The sequence below is a fragment of the Lutra lutra genome, chromosome 9, assembly GCF_902655055.1.
Source record: "Lutra lutra chromosome 9, mLutLut1.2, whole genome shotgun sequence".
Lineage (NCBI taxonomy): Eukaryota > Metazoa > Chordata > Mammalia > Carnivora > Mustelidae > Lutra > Lutra lutra.
This window is the reverse complement of record NC_062286.1, coordinates 117,374,709-117,386,931: the sequence shown is the minus strand read 5'-3', so window position 1 is coordinate 117,386,931 and position 12,223 is coordinate 117,374,709. Positions and strand designations below refer to the sequence as shown.

Here is a 12,223-nt window from a genome sequence, read left to right as displayed (position 1 = left end):
GACAATGTAACAATCAACCTTTGGGGTGCCTGGGTGGCTCAGCTGGTTAAGCATCTGACTCTTGATTTTGGCTCAGGTCATGACCATGAGATGGAGCCCCATGTTGGGCTCTGCACTGGGCATGGAGCCTGTTTAAGATTCTCTCTCGCTCTGCTCCTCCCCTCACAAACAACCCCCACCCCCAAACAGTTAACCTTTGTTGTTACAGAAATATAAAAAGTTGTTAGGATTCCCTACCAATTTGATGTGGGTTTTCAAGCCAGATGCTCTTAAGCAAATGCAATAGCTCCCAAAATACAAAACGTAATTAGTGAGAAAGAGTGTCTGAGTGTGTGTGTGTGAGAGAGAGAGAGAGAGAGAGAAGCTGACACAAATAGCCGAAATAAATTTAGCTTCCAGTGACATTGTGGATGTTCAGTTATCAGGGCGGAAGCAAAAGCATCAAGGGAAGACAGATGCCCGGCTTCGAGTCATTGGCTCGGCCCAAGCTCTGGGAGTGCTGCTTCCAGGCCATGTCCTAGAAATGATCTGGGACTTGTGGACCATTCTGTTCATTTCACTCCAGCTGGAGACCCCAGGGTCTCCTCCTCTTTCCACCACATTCACTCACTCACCTCACCATGACTCTGCTTCCTAAGCATTTCTAGAACTCAAACTGGCACCTCCCCCAACCAAATCCTGTGCCCCACTGCAGTCTTCACGGCGACCACCTCACCAGCCTCCTTCCTTTTCTCCCTCCCGCCCATCACTGACTCTACCAGGAGCTCTTTGTGAAGCCTAGACCTGACTGGATCCCTCAGTCTGGCTCAGAAAGCCCTGGGACTGGACTGCTGTGCAGCCATTACACAGGAACTGAGGTCACTGCTGGTGGGCATATAAACTTATACAACCTCTAGGGTGCGAAATTTGGTAAGATCCATTTAAATCAAACATGCACATGGCCTTTGACCCCGCAAATCAATTAAAAAAAAATCCTACAAATACAAACAAGTGTGAAGCAACAAACATATAAGGAGATGAATTTCAGCATGGCTTGTCATAGCAAAAGACTGACACCCATCTGAACAACCCGTGGAGAACTCTAAATCAGAGGTTATCACATGAACACCCAGAAGAATTGTCAGGAGGGGTTGTGAAAACAGACTGCCAGGCCCACCTTGAGTCTCTAACTCAGAATCTGAGTTTCGAACCAGCCCCCAGGTAAGGCTGTGGCCGCTGCTGCTGGTCCAGCGATCATACTCTGAGACCAGCGCTCTAAACAAATTGTGGGGCACAGGCTGGATCCCACAGAGCTGCCGAAGAACATGACCACTCCGTACGCACAGATACACTGATCTCCAACATATACTTGGTGAAAAGAGCCAGGGGCCAAAAAGTGGATTTATAACAAAATGTAAGTTATACTGCAAAAATGCAGGGAAAGCATATGCTTATTTATTTGTAAAGGCATAGAACTTCTTGGATATCCAAGAAACAGGTAACAGGGGGTGCCTCTGGGGAGGGAAGCTGGGTAGCTGGGTGGGACGGAGGCTTCGTGATGCCCTCTGCACCTCTGGACTTCTATACCACAGGCATGTGTTACTTACCCTCCCTGACATAAAATAATGAGGCAGATCTGCAGATATGGACAGGAAAATGACACAGCGTGTCACAGCGTTAAAACAAACAAACAAACAAACAAACAAACCCCATGTCAAATTGCAGAGCAGTATGTACTATAAAATCCCACTGCTATAAAAATAAATTTACATCTGTGTATACACACAGGCACACACACATTTATATATACATAGAAAAGTTCTGGAAGATTACATACCAAAGAGCTAACTGGGTTCCTTCAAGGAGTGGTACTGAGGAGGCTTTTCCTTTATACTTCTGCATGGCTTGCAATTTTTTTTTTTTTTACAAGTGTGTGGTCATTTTGTAGCTATGATGATGAACTACTGTGTTGCCTTCAGGATTGTATCATGCAGAAAGGCTGCAGGCTGCCTGAACATCTTTCTGTTATGGCCTCCAGGGCCCTGCCCCGGGGGCTCGCATCGCACTGCTCGCTGCCCCTCTGAATGCACCCTGCAAAGCCATGCCTCCCTCTCTCCTGTTCTGCCTGCTGAACTTTCACCCATCTTTGCAAAGGCAGCTGCAGCCTCCTCTGGAAGGTGTATCAGGATTCGGTTTAGTTGGCAGCTTACACATCTGTTTCTCCGTGGGGCACTGAGCTCTGGGAAGACAAGGCCTGGCATTTGTTGTCCCAGCACCCCTGGTACCCAGGCCAGGGCCTGGCACAGAGCAGAAGCCCAGTCCAGTTGGCTGAGGGGCTCCTCTGAGTTACAGGCCAAGGGCCTTTGAAGTAATCTGATCCCCAGCTATTGCCTGGGTTGGGATTTGCTCCCTTCTGGGAACACAGGTCTCTGAGAGGGATGGGTACCCCTCTAAGACTGCACCTCCCACAGCTACTTCTTCCCAACACACTCCTGGATGCTCCACCTTCTTCTCTCCATGATTTCACAATTTGCCCTGCCTGTTATGGACAACTTGGCTCCAGAGATAATTCTGTCCTCACATGCCCTCCCTCAGCTGGCTTTAAGGTCTAACACTGGTGGGAAATCAAAACTCCTGGGCCCCCACACTAACTTTTCTCTCTCCTTGCCACATGACTGGGAAACATGACTCAGGGTAGAAAAAGGGAGTTGCTGGCTTCCCCCCGCCCCCAGGCCCAAATGCCACTTGCGTGGGTCTTTAGAGGCACATCTATCAAGGACAGCCTTGGATTAGGTTTAGCAACACCTAGTTCTGCCCTTTCTTGGCAGAGGGATCAAGAGTAGTCATTTCTTTGACCCTCAGTTTCTTTCTCCATAAGACAGGGAAAATAAAACTGGTTCCATCTGTAACATTCAGTTGCTGGGAGAACCAAAGACGGTGAAGGCTTTGTTCAGGCAGAACATCCTGGTTATTGGTGGTGAGTCTGGCTGTCTGCAGTTTCACGCAGCCTGCAGGAGATGGTGGGCAAGGTATTCTAGAGGCCGTGGTGGATGGAGTGCTCTCTTCTATGCACACCCTCTGTTCCCACCACACCAGAGCTTTGGCCAACTCTTCAGCTATCTTTTTTCTTTAAAGATTTATTTATTTGAGGGGTGCCTGGGTGGCTCCATCATTAAGCATGTGCCTTCGGTTCAGGTCATGATCACAGGGTCCTGGGACTGAGCCCCACATCGGGCTCCCTGCTCCGTGGGAAGCCTGTTTCTCCCTCTCCCGCTTCCTCTGCTTGTATTCCCTCTCTGTCTCTCTCACTCTCTGTCAAATAAATAAATAAAATCTTTAAAAAAAAAAAGATTTATTTATTTGAGAGCGAAAACAGAGGAAGAGAGAAAGTGCACAAGCATGAGCAGGAGGGGCAGAGAGGGAGAGAACCCCAAGCATATTCCACACTCGTTGCAAAGATGGACGCAGGGCTCGATCTCACAAGATCAAGATCACGATCTCAGCAGAAAGTAAAAGTCAGACGCCTGAACCCTGCTTAGAAGAGGCAGAATGGGGGGTGCCTGAGTGGCTCAGTGGGTTAAGCCTCTGCCTTCGGCTCAGGTCATGATCTCAGGGTCCTGGGATCAAGCCCCGTGTCGAGCTCTCTGCTCAGCAGGGAGCCTGCTTCCCTCCTCTCTCTGCCTACTTGTGATCTCTCTCTCTCTGTCAAATAAATAAATAAAATCTTTGGGAAAAAAAAAAACTTAAAAAAAAAAAAAAACCTTAAAAAAAAAAAAAAGAAGAGGCAGAATGGAAAGGCAAGTAGGGCCATCTAAGCCCTATTTCCCTTTGTGTCTGCCCAAAGAAGGACCCAACAGAGAGTTCCCAACAGAGAGTTCTCTGATCTTGGGTAAGGAAGGTGGTAGACCTCAAGTTGTGTAATGGTTTGAAAAGCCACACTTGAGCAGTTTCAAAAGTGGCAGCTGCCTTGCGGACCTGCCCTCTTCGGGTAAGACAGCTTCCGCTTAGGTTCAGCTTCAGGTTTTGGTGGGGGAGGAGCTACAGATTAGGAGGGGAGAGGGTGCCAGGAAGTGAGAAGCAATTGGTTCAAGGGGCTGGAGAAGGCTTAATAGGGAAGAAGATGGAGAGAGGGGGAGATGATGGGGTCCTTCTAGGTGTCCAATGGGACATATGTTGAGGACGATCAGGAATGGGTCTGGCCTGGTCTCATAAGGGAGCCCAACAGCAGCTCAGTAGGTGAGCTCAATTTGGTGGAGAGACTGTCTTAGGGAGCACAGAGAGAAAAGCTACTTCAAGGTAGGGTCAGGGTCTGGGGGGTGGGAACAGGGTGAGGAGTTGGGAACAGGGTCTGGGCTCAGGCTAGGACAGGTCCAAGACTGGGAGTGTCTACCAGTCAGGAAGACCAAACCAGCAAAAGAAGGGGTCTATGCTTGGTTAAAAAGAGAGGCACTGTGGTGCCAGGTTCTGAGGGGCTGGTTGAGTGAAACTGGTCTGAGAAGTGAAGCCAAAAACTGGTGCCTGAGCTGCGACTATATCCTTGGTTTAATTTTTTTGAGGCGGCTCAAGGGCCTGATCTGGAGGTTTTAGAAGAGTACATTATGGGTCACAGATTCTAGCCAGACAGGTGTCACAGTTTCAGGATGCCAGAATTTGCCCTAGGGTGGATGAGGCAGGGTTCTGAATGGAGGAATGACAGGGGACTGTACCACTCAGTTGTCAGGACCAGCACCCCATCAGGTACAGACGGGGGTTGACCCAGAACCCAAGAAGAGGTGCCCCATATGGGATAAGCAGCCAGAGCAGAGGGTGGGGCCGGCCTCGCTGGGTCCAGCAGGCTCCGAATAATACACTGCCCGAATCCCGGTGTGAGGCTGACAGTATTTGCAGCATGACGGACAGAGGCAGGGATATGTCAGGGTCCGAGCGGGGGCAAAAGCCGGTCCCTGTGAGGGGAGGTGTCAGATCCCCGAGCACCCAGGGCCAGCTCCCGGATATGGTCTCGGGATGGGGAAGCGGTGGCGATCCATGCCGTGAAGGGTCAGTGTCTGGGGAGAAGTGTCTGTTCCGCCAAGGGCGGGAGTGGGGGTCCGTGTCAGTCGTGTCCCAGGTGGGAGACGGAAAGCGCGCGCGGTTTTGCCTCCGACCCTACCTTGCCGCGGGCGCAGCGCACCGAGCGCAGGGCACCGAAGAAGATGGGCAGCAGCGCCATGAGCAGGAGGCTGCCGTAGGCCAGCGCGATGCCCTCGGGCGTGGAAGGCGGCCGCGTCGTGCCGTTGGCTGCGCCGCCTGCCTCCGCGCTGCCGTTGTGCGGGTCGCTGAGGGCCGAGTCCATGGCGACACTGCGCTCGGGGTCCGACTCCAGCTCCGGCCGCCGCAGCGGAGACGCAGACGCGAAGACGGGCGCTGCGGGGAAAAGCCACGTTCCCTTAAAGCAACAGGAAGTGACGTGCTGCCCTCGCCGGTCCGCGCCGCGCACGCGCGCGCGTTCACGTCTCCCCGCCCGCGCGCCCTCTAATGGTAGCGGAGGGCCGGGCGACCAGTTGCTAAGCAACTCGCGATGGGTCGGAAAAGGAACCCTGAGACCGCTGTGCTGGGCATCCATCCGGAGGGAGACCTGAGGATCCCATACCCCGGTCCCAGACGACTTCCTCAATCGCCTTTTCCTCTCTCCACAAGACCTCATCCTGATAACTCAGAATTTGTTCATTCATGCGTGATCCATCCGATATTTAATTGTTCCTTCACTCTTTAAAAATTTGAGTATCCCATTATAAGTCAGACGCTGCCCCAGGCTCTGGGGACACAGAGAGGAACAATACAGGCAAAAGTCCGTCCCTTTACTCGTGAAGCTTTCACTTTTAGCGCGGTGGTAGGGGAAGGGGTTGGGAAAACAATAAAATGAAGAAAATAAATAAAAATATGGAGTCTGTAAGATATTCGTATGTACTTATGTATTTTATAGTATGTTAATGGACATAAATAATTCAGACAGACCTCCCTCTCTAGGAATCTAGTCCACTTCTGGATTTAGCTTGGGCCAGGGGACAAAAATCAGGGGGTTGGCTATGCAAATGGGAAGTCCTGGGGAGTTTCCAGTGTATAGGTGTGTAGGGCTGAGGAGAAGGTGTGGGCAGGAGTAACCTGAATTTGGGCACAGACCCATGCTGTCTGGGGCTCCTGGCTATGCAACTGCTACCCTAGTTACAAGCTGGAGGAAGTATGTGGCTGGCAAACTGAGAACTTTGCACCGTGCAGACACCAGGCACTGGAGAAATTTTGGGCCAAGTAGTGGAGAAAAAAATCATGCTCTCCAGGAACCCAGGAAGTAAGCCAACGTGAAACCTGGAAAGGAAGGTCCATTCCCCCCTCCAATATGCCTTTAGTACCTTGTAGTGAAAAAGCTTAACTATGTGAGCTGGAAAAGGAGAACTGCTTAGAAGGCCCAGCTCCATTAATACAGAGAGGCAAAAAGAGTGGATTTAGAGCTGAGACGCAATGAGTTGATAAATGACACAGATGGTATAAAATCACATGTCCTGGTCCAAGCTTGACAGGTGGGGAGGTGGGTTTGGAGCATGGGAGTCATGGTGAGGGCAGACAAAGATAAGGAGTCGGACTACAAGAGTTCTGTTTTGTTTTTGTTTTTAGAGGGAAGGGACAGAGGGAGAGGGAGAAAGAGCACCTTTTTATTTTTTTAAGATATTATTTATTTATTTGATGGAGAGAATCACAGTGAGATGGGGAACACAAGCAGGGGGAGTGGGAGAGGGAGAAGCAGGCTTCCTGCTGAGCAGGGAGACCAATGTGGGTCCTATCCTAGGACCACATGATCATGACCTGAGCTGTAGCCAGACGCTTAACAACTGAGCCACCCAGGCGCCCTGAGAGAGAACATCTTGAGTGGGTTCCACATCCAACAAGGAGACCAAAGGAGGCCTCCGTGTGGTTCAATCTCACAATCCTGGGATCATGACCTTGGCCGAAAACAAGAGTCAAGTCACTTAAGTGACTGAGCCACCCAGGTGCCCCAGACTATAATAGTTTGAATAATAGGTTGTTTGGGGTCACCTGGATGGCTCAGTTGGTTAAACGTCTGACTCTTAATCTCAGCTCAGCTCTCAATCTCAGGGTTGTGAGTTCAAGCCCCTATGTTGGGCATGGAGCCTACATTTTTTTTTTTTTTAATTTGACAGAGATCACAAGTAGGCAGAGAAGCAGGCAGAGAGAGAGGAGGAAGCAGACTCCCCGCGGAGCAGAGAGCCCGACGTGGGGCTCGATCCCAGGACCTTGGGATCATGACCTGAGCCGAAGGCAGACACTTTAACCCACTGGGCCACCCAGGTGCCCCTGGAGCCTACATTTAAAAAAAAAGAAAGAGTTGTTTGCCTAGTATGTGCCAGACACTGAACTAGTAACTTCATGTGTATATAGGGGTGTGTGTGTGTGTGTGTGTGTGTGTGTTTTATCTCCATAACATTAGTAAGAGATGACTGGTCCCATTTTACAGATGAGGAAACTGAGCCTCACAGAAGTAAGCTAAACTAGCCAGCCCAGGTTACACAGCCAGAAGTGGAACAGGAGCCTCTTGAACTCAGGTCTGTGGGACTACAAAGCCTTTGCTCTTTGCAACATTCCAGCTATGTGGGAGGCTAAGGAGTATGGATCAGAATAACTTAGTTCTGGGCAGATGGTGTCCAGCTTCAGGCTGTGTTTTTCAATAAGCTGGACATGACTGGAATGAATGGATGAAGGCAGTGTGCCTGATGAATTCACCCATCAATAATTCAAGCCACAGGATTCGCCCAGCAACCAGACCTCACTGCTCTGTGCCTCCTTATCGGAGAGGACAGGATTGGAAACTGGAGATAGTCCTGCTTCCCCCATGGCTAAGGATTTGATTTAGTTTGCTCTGGGGCAGATCCAGCCATCACTCTTTACATTGCAGAGTGGGAGATTGTAAATATGACCCAGGGAACTAAGGGCGTGACCCAAGTTCAGAAAGATCCTCTGGGGGCTTGGATTTCTGGCTTGGAGCAGACCCGTCTTTTTTTTTTTTTTTTTTTTTTTTTGATGTTATCTATGGGGCGCCTGGGTGGCTCAGTGGGTTAAGTCTCTGCCTTTGGCTCAGGTCATGGTCTCAGGGTCCTGGGATGGAGCCCCGCATTGGGCTTTTTGCTGGGCAGGGAGCCTTCCTTGCCCACCCCGCCCCCGCCTACCTCTCTGCCTACTTGTGATCTCTCTGTCAAATAAATAAATAAAATCTTTTAAAAAATGTTATCTATTTTTAAAAAGATTTTATTCATTATTTGAGAAAGAGAGGGAGAGAGAGAGAGAAAGAGGGAGCATGAGAGGGGGAAGGGCAGAGGGAGAAGCAGACCCTCTGCTAAGCAGGGAGCCTCATGTGGGTCTCGATCCTGGAACTCCAGGATCATGACCTGAGCTGAAGGTGGTTGCTCAACCAACTGAGCCACCCAGATGCCCCAGACCTGTCTTTTTCTTCTTCTTCTTCTTTTTTTTTTTAAAGATTTTATTTATTTATTTGACAGAGAGAGAGATCACAAATAGGCAGAGAGAGAGGGGGAAGCAGCCCCCCGCGCTCCCATCCCCACCACCAAGCAGAGAGCCCGACGTGGGGCTCCATCCCAGGACCCTGGGATCATGACCGGAGCTGAAAGCAGAGGCTTTAGCCCACTCAGCCACCCAGACACCTCCCCAGACCTGTCTTGATATTGTCTGAAAACAGGAATGAGATCGCCTGCAGGTGGGTGTCCTGTGGCTTTAACCACTGAAGCCTCCTATATGGGGTTACTTTCCCAGAGGATGTCTGAACTGAGGTCAAGAATGGAGCTTGTTTAGAGCCTGGGATAGTTAAATTACCAAATACTTGTTCCAGAGAAGGATGGGTCCCCACTCTCCTATTCACTTGTTCCTGTATCCGGTCACTGTGAATGGATTTCAGATTTTCCAACCATTTTCCCATATATGCTCACACACATACTCACCCACACTTACACATACTATTAAATGTTTAATTATTCCTGAAAATAACAAGCAAAGATCATGAATGGATGCTGAAACTGTTATAAGGTTGAGGAACAGGATTGCCATACAGTCTTAGAGCATCACGCCATGGATTACCTGCTAATTACAAAAGGAAGAAGTTTCCTTTATGATGGAGCGACAAAACAGGAAAGGATGGGTTGGGACAAAATGATAAGATGTGCTACAATGTGCGGGACACGTCATCTGTGCGGTCTTCTTGCCAAACATGTTTGACCCACACCTACTCAGGAAGGAACATCAAAAAAAAGTCAGAAAAAAATACAGACTGTTGAACAGTCTACAGGACAACTAGCCCGGCCTCTTCAAAAACGTCAACTCCTCAGGGGGAAAAAAAAAAATCCCCATGGGGATTGTTGCGGATGAAAGGAGACAAGCGTAAAGTACCATCTGTGATTGGATTTTGGGTCACAACATTTTAAAATAGGCTGTAAAGAAAAATTTCAGATGAACGGGGAAATCTGAATACTGGTTGTTTGGGTGTCATTGTATCGTGACTGTAGGATCTTACTAATCAAGGTGTGATGCCCAGGTTCCCCCCCAAAGCATCCCCTGTGAGCCTGGAAGCAATGCAGAATCTCCACTCCACCCAGGACCTTCTGGAACTCCAGCAGATCCACACGCACACTTGGTTTCGGGAATGCTGATGTAAGAGAAGCTCCTTATTCATGGGTGATCCATGTCTGCCTCAGGGCCCAGGTAGTTCTTGATCCTGGTGAGAGAATGGGCATGCGAGTCGCAAAACTGTGTGTCTGATTACTGTTCTTATTACCTGCTGAAGTCACAGGGCCCTCCGTATAGGTGCGCAGCTAGTGTTTGTATGTGAATGAGTGAATATATTGTTCTCTTCACCCAACCTTCACTTTCTCACCCCACAATCCCTCACAGCTTGAGTCATATGTCAGCTCGGTGTCGGGTTCCAATTTCAGGGAACCCCAAGGAACCCCTGTATTTCTAGCAGGGTGGAGCTGGCATGAGTGCCCCAGGGATTTTACTAAGATCAAAGAAACAGGGAGAAACACTTTTTGGTGTCTCCATACCTCCTTATTTTCGGACTGGAATCCTCATTTGGGAAAATCTTTTTGGAGACCCAAATGGCTCCTGTGAATTACTTTCAGCTCCATGATCCTAGAGAAATTCTTGCACAGGTCGATTAGGGGACATATCCAGGGATTTCCAGGAATGTTTGTTATTTTTCTTGGTAGCAGGAAGTTAGAGTAAACCTAGGTGTGTGTCGCTGGGGAAGGGATTGATAAGATGTGCTGGAAATACACGATGGGTTGCTGGGCAGCACCAAGAAACAACCGTCTCTGAGCGTGCTCAGCAGGGTGGTGCTGCCTCCTCATTTGGGGAGGATGGCCATGCTAGATAACCTTTGCCCTGGCCCGATGATTAATAGAATCCCTTGCATTCTCAAATGGGTACTGGGTGGGATGATCATGTATGGTCACTTTCATGGGTCAAGGAGAAGCAGAGCCTGAGATGAGGATTCTTGTTTAAGTGATTCTGAGGGGGAGTGCTCTTGGGAGGAAGGGTATGAAGGAATGCAGGAGATACAAGGCTAAGTGAGGAGCAGGTCTTGGCTAGAGACTCCTTTCACTTTGACCCCAAGGAGAGCTCTGGGGCACCAACTGCCCCACAGAATTTTTCTGCTTTGAGGCCAGGCCTCCTGTACCCTGTACCTGTCAGTCACTGACCATAGTCTAGGGGTCCAGGAGCAAGGTGTCCTGGCTAGTTGGCTCCTGTGTGACCAAGAGCAATTCTCCCGAGAAGGTGGCCATGGTGAGTGGTTTTCAGTTAATACTCTCAACATCTGGGGGTTGTGCCACTATGCCTGGTAAAGGGGATGTGGGTGGGGCACCAAATGCCTTCCTTATGATCCCCCTAACTTTCAACAACATGATAAAACTTTAAAATGTGGAGCTGAGCATTAAGAAGTGTGTGAGATGGGGCGCCTGGGTGGCTCAGTGGGTTAAGCCGCTGCCTTTGGCTCAGGTCATGATCTCAGGGTCCTGGGATCGAGTCCCGCATCGGGTTCTCTGCTCAGCAGGGAGCCTGCTTCCCTTCCTCTCTCTCTGCCTGCCTCTCTACCTACTTGTGATCTCTGTCTGTCAAATAAATAAATAAAATCTTAAAAAAAAAAGAAGTGTGTGAGATGATTCGCATAAGTTGAAAGTACAGATCACATAGCAACATTGAAAATCTAACAAGAATATTTACATATTAAAGAATATACATCAAGCACATTAGAATGGTTCCCTATAGCGGGATGGGAATGAGGGTGGGAACTGGTGATTAAAACAGCAAGGGCTGGCTCAGTTGGAGGAGAATTGACTCTTGATCTTAGGGGCATGAATTCGAGGCCCACGTTGGGTGCGGAGATTACTAAAAAGAAATAAACTTTAAACAACAACAGAGATGACAAAATGTACATAAGTAAAACAAAACAGGGGCTTTGCCAGAAAATGGTGAAGATAGTCTGCCCTGAAGGAATGAGTCTGATGAACTCATCCCTCTGCTTCTGAGATTGAAAATAAAATACACGGGGCACCTGGCTGCCTCAGTTGGTGGAGCATGGGACTCTTGATCTCTGGGTCATGAGTTCGAGCCCCACATTGGGCATGGAGCCTACTGAAAAGAGAGAGAGAGAAAAAAGAAAATACAAGACCTTTGAAGCCTTTAAGAAAAAACTGTCATTTCAGAGTTCCCTTTGTTCTTTGTTGAGCTGGGGGCAGAGGCTGGATTTACAAAAGGAATGACAAGTGTCCTTCTGACAGTGGGTCAGGTTCTGTGGTTTGCAAGAGCTGAAAGCCCAGCTGGAGAGCATTTTAGGCAAAGGTGGAACTGTTAGGCTCTTGAACTCCAAGGATATTGTAAATAACCAAACCACTGGACAGCTGGACGGGACCTGCAGGGACAGAGTGACCTCAGTGACCCTCAGCAACCAGGGCATCTATGCTGCCGGATTTTCTCTCTGTTCATCTCTGTCTTTATTCTCTTTCACAGCAAACCCATGTGCTACAAATGGCACCCCCATGAGCTGACTTAACAGGTAACGATTTGCCTCCAGAACCCAGAGCTCCTGGGTTCATGAACCCTCTTGGTTCAGCGTGGTCATGATGTCCAGCTCCACTGTCAAAAGGCTTCTGGGGTGGGTGAGACTTCCAATACAACAATCTGAGTC

General features: G+C 49.2%; 1 protein-coding gene across 12 annotated transcripts in view; it reads right to left on the bottom strand.

Annotated features, from left to right (window-relative positions):
• Positions 1 to 5,426, bottom strand: part of HM13 (histocompatibility minor 13) — a 41,902-nt gene extending 36,476 nt beyond the window's left edge. For 7 of the 12 annotated variants that reach the window (XR_007129957.1, XR_007129958.1, XM_047744615.1 and 4 more), the window contains exon 1: positions 5,129 to 5,425. Coding sequence is in view for 9 of the 12 variants with exons in the window: in XM_047744615.1 (XP_047600571.1) it covers positions 5,129 to 5,311 (183 nt within the window). In the remaining 3 variants the exon portion in view is untranslated. Of the gene's footprint in view, positions 1 to 5,128 lie in introns of all 12 variants that reach the window. The other 5 variants (XR_007129959.1, XM_047744619.1, XM_047744611.1 and 2 more) reach the window with 3 other exon arrangements.
• Between the last annotated feature and the right edge of the window lie 6,797 nt (positions 5,427 to 12,223).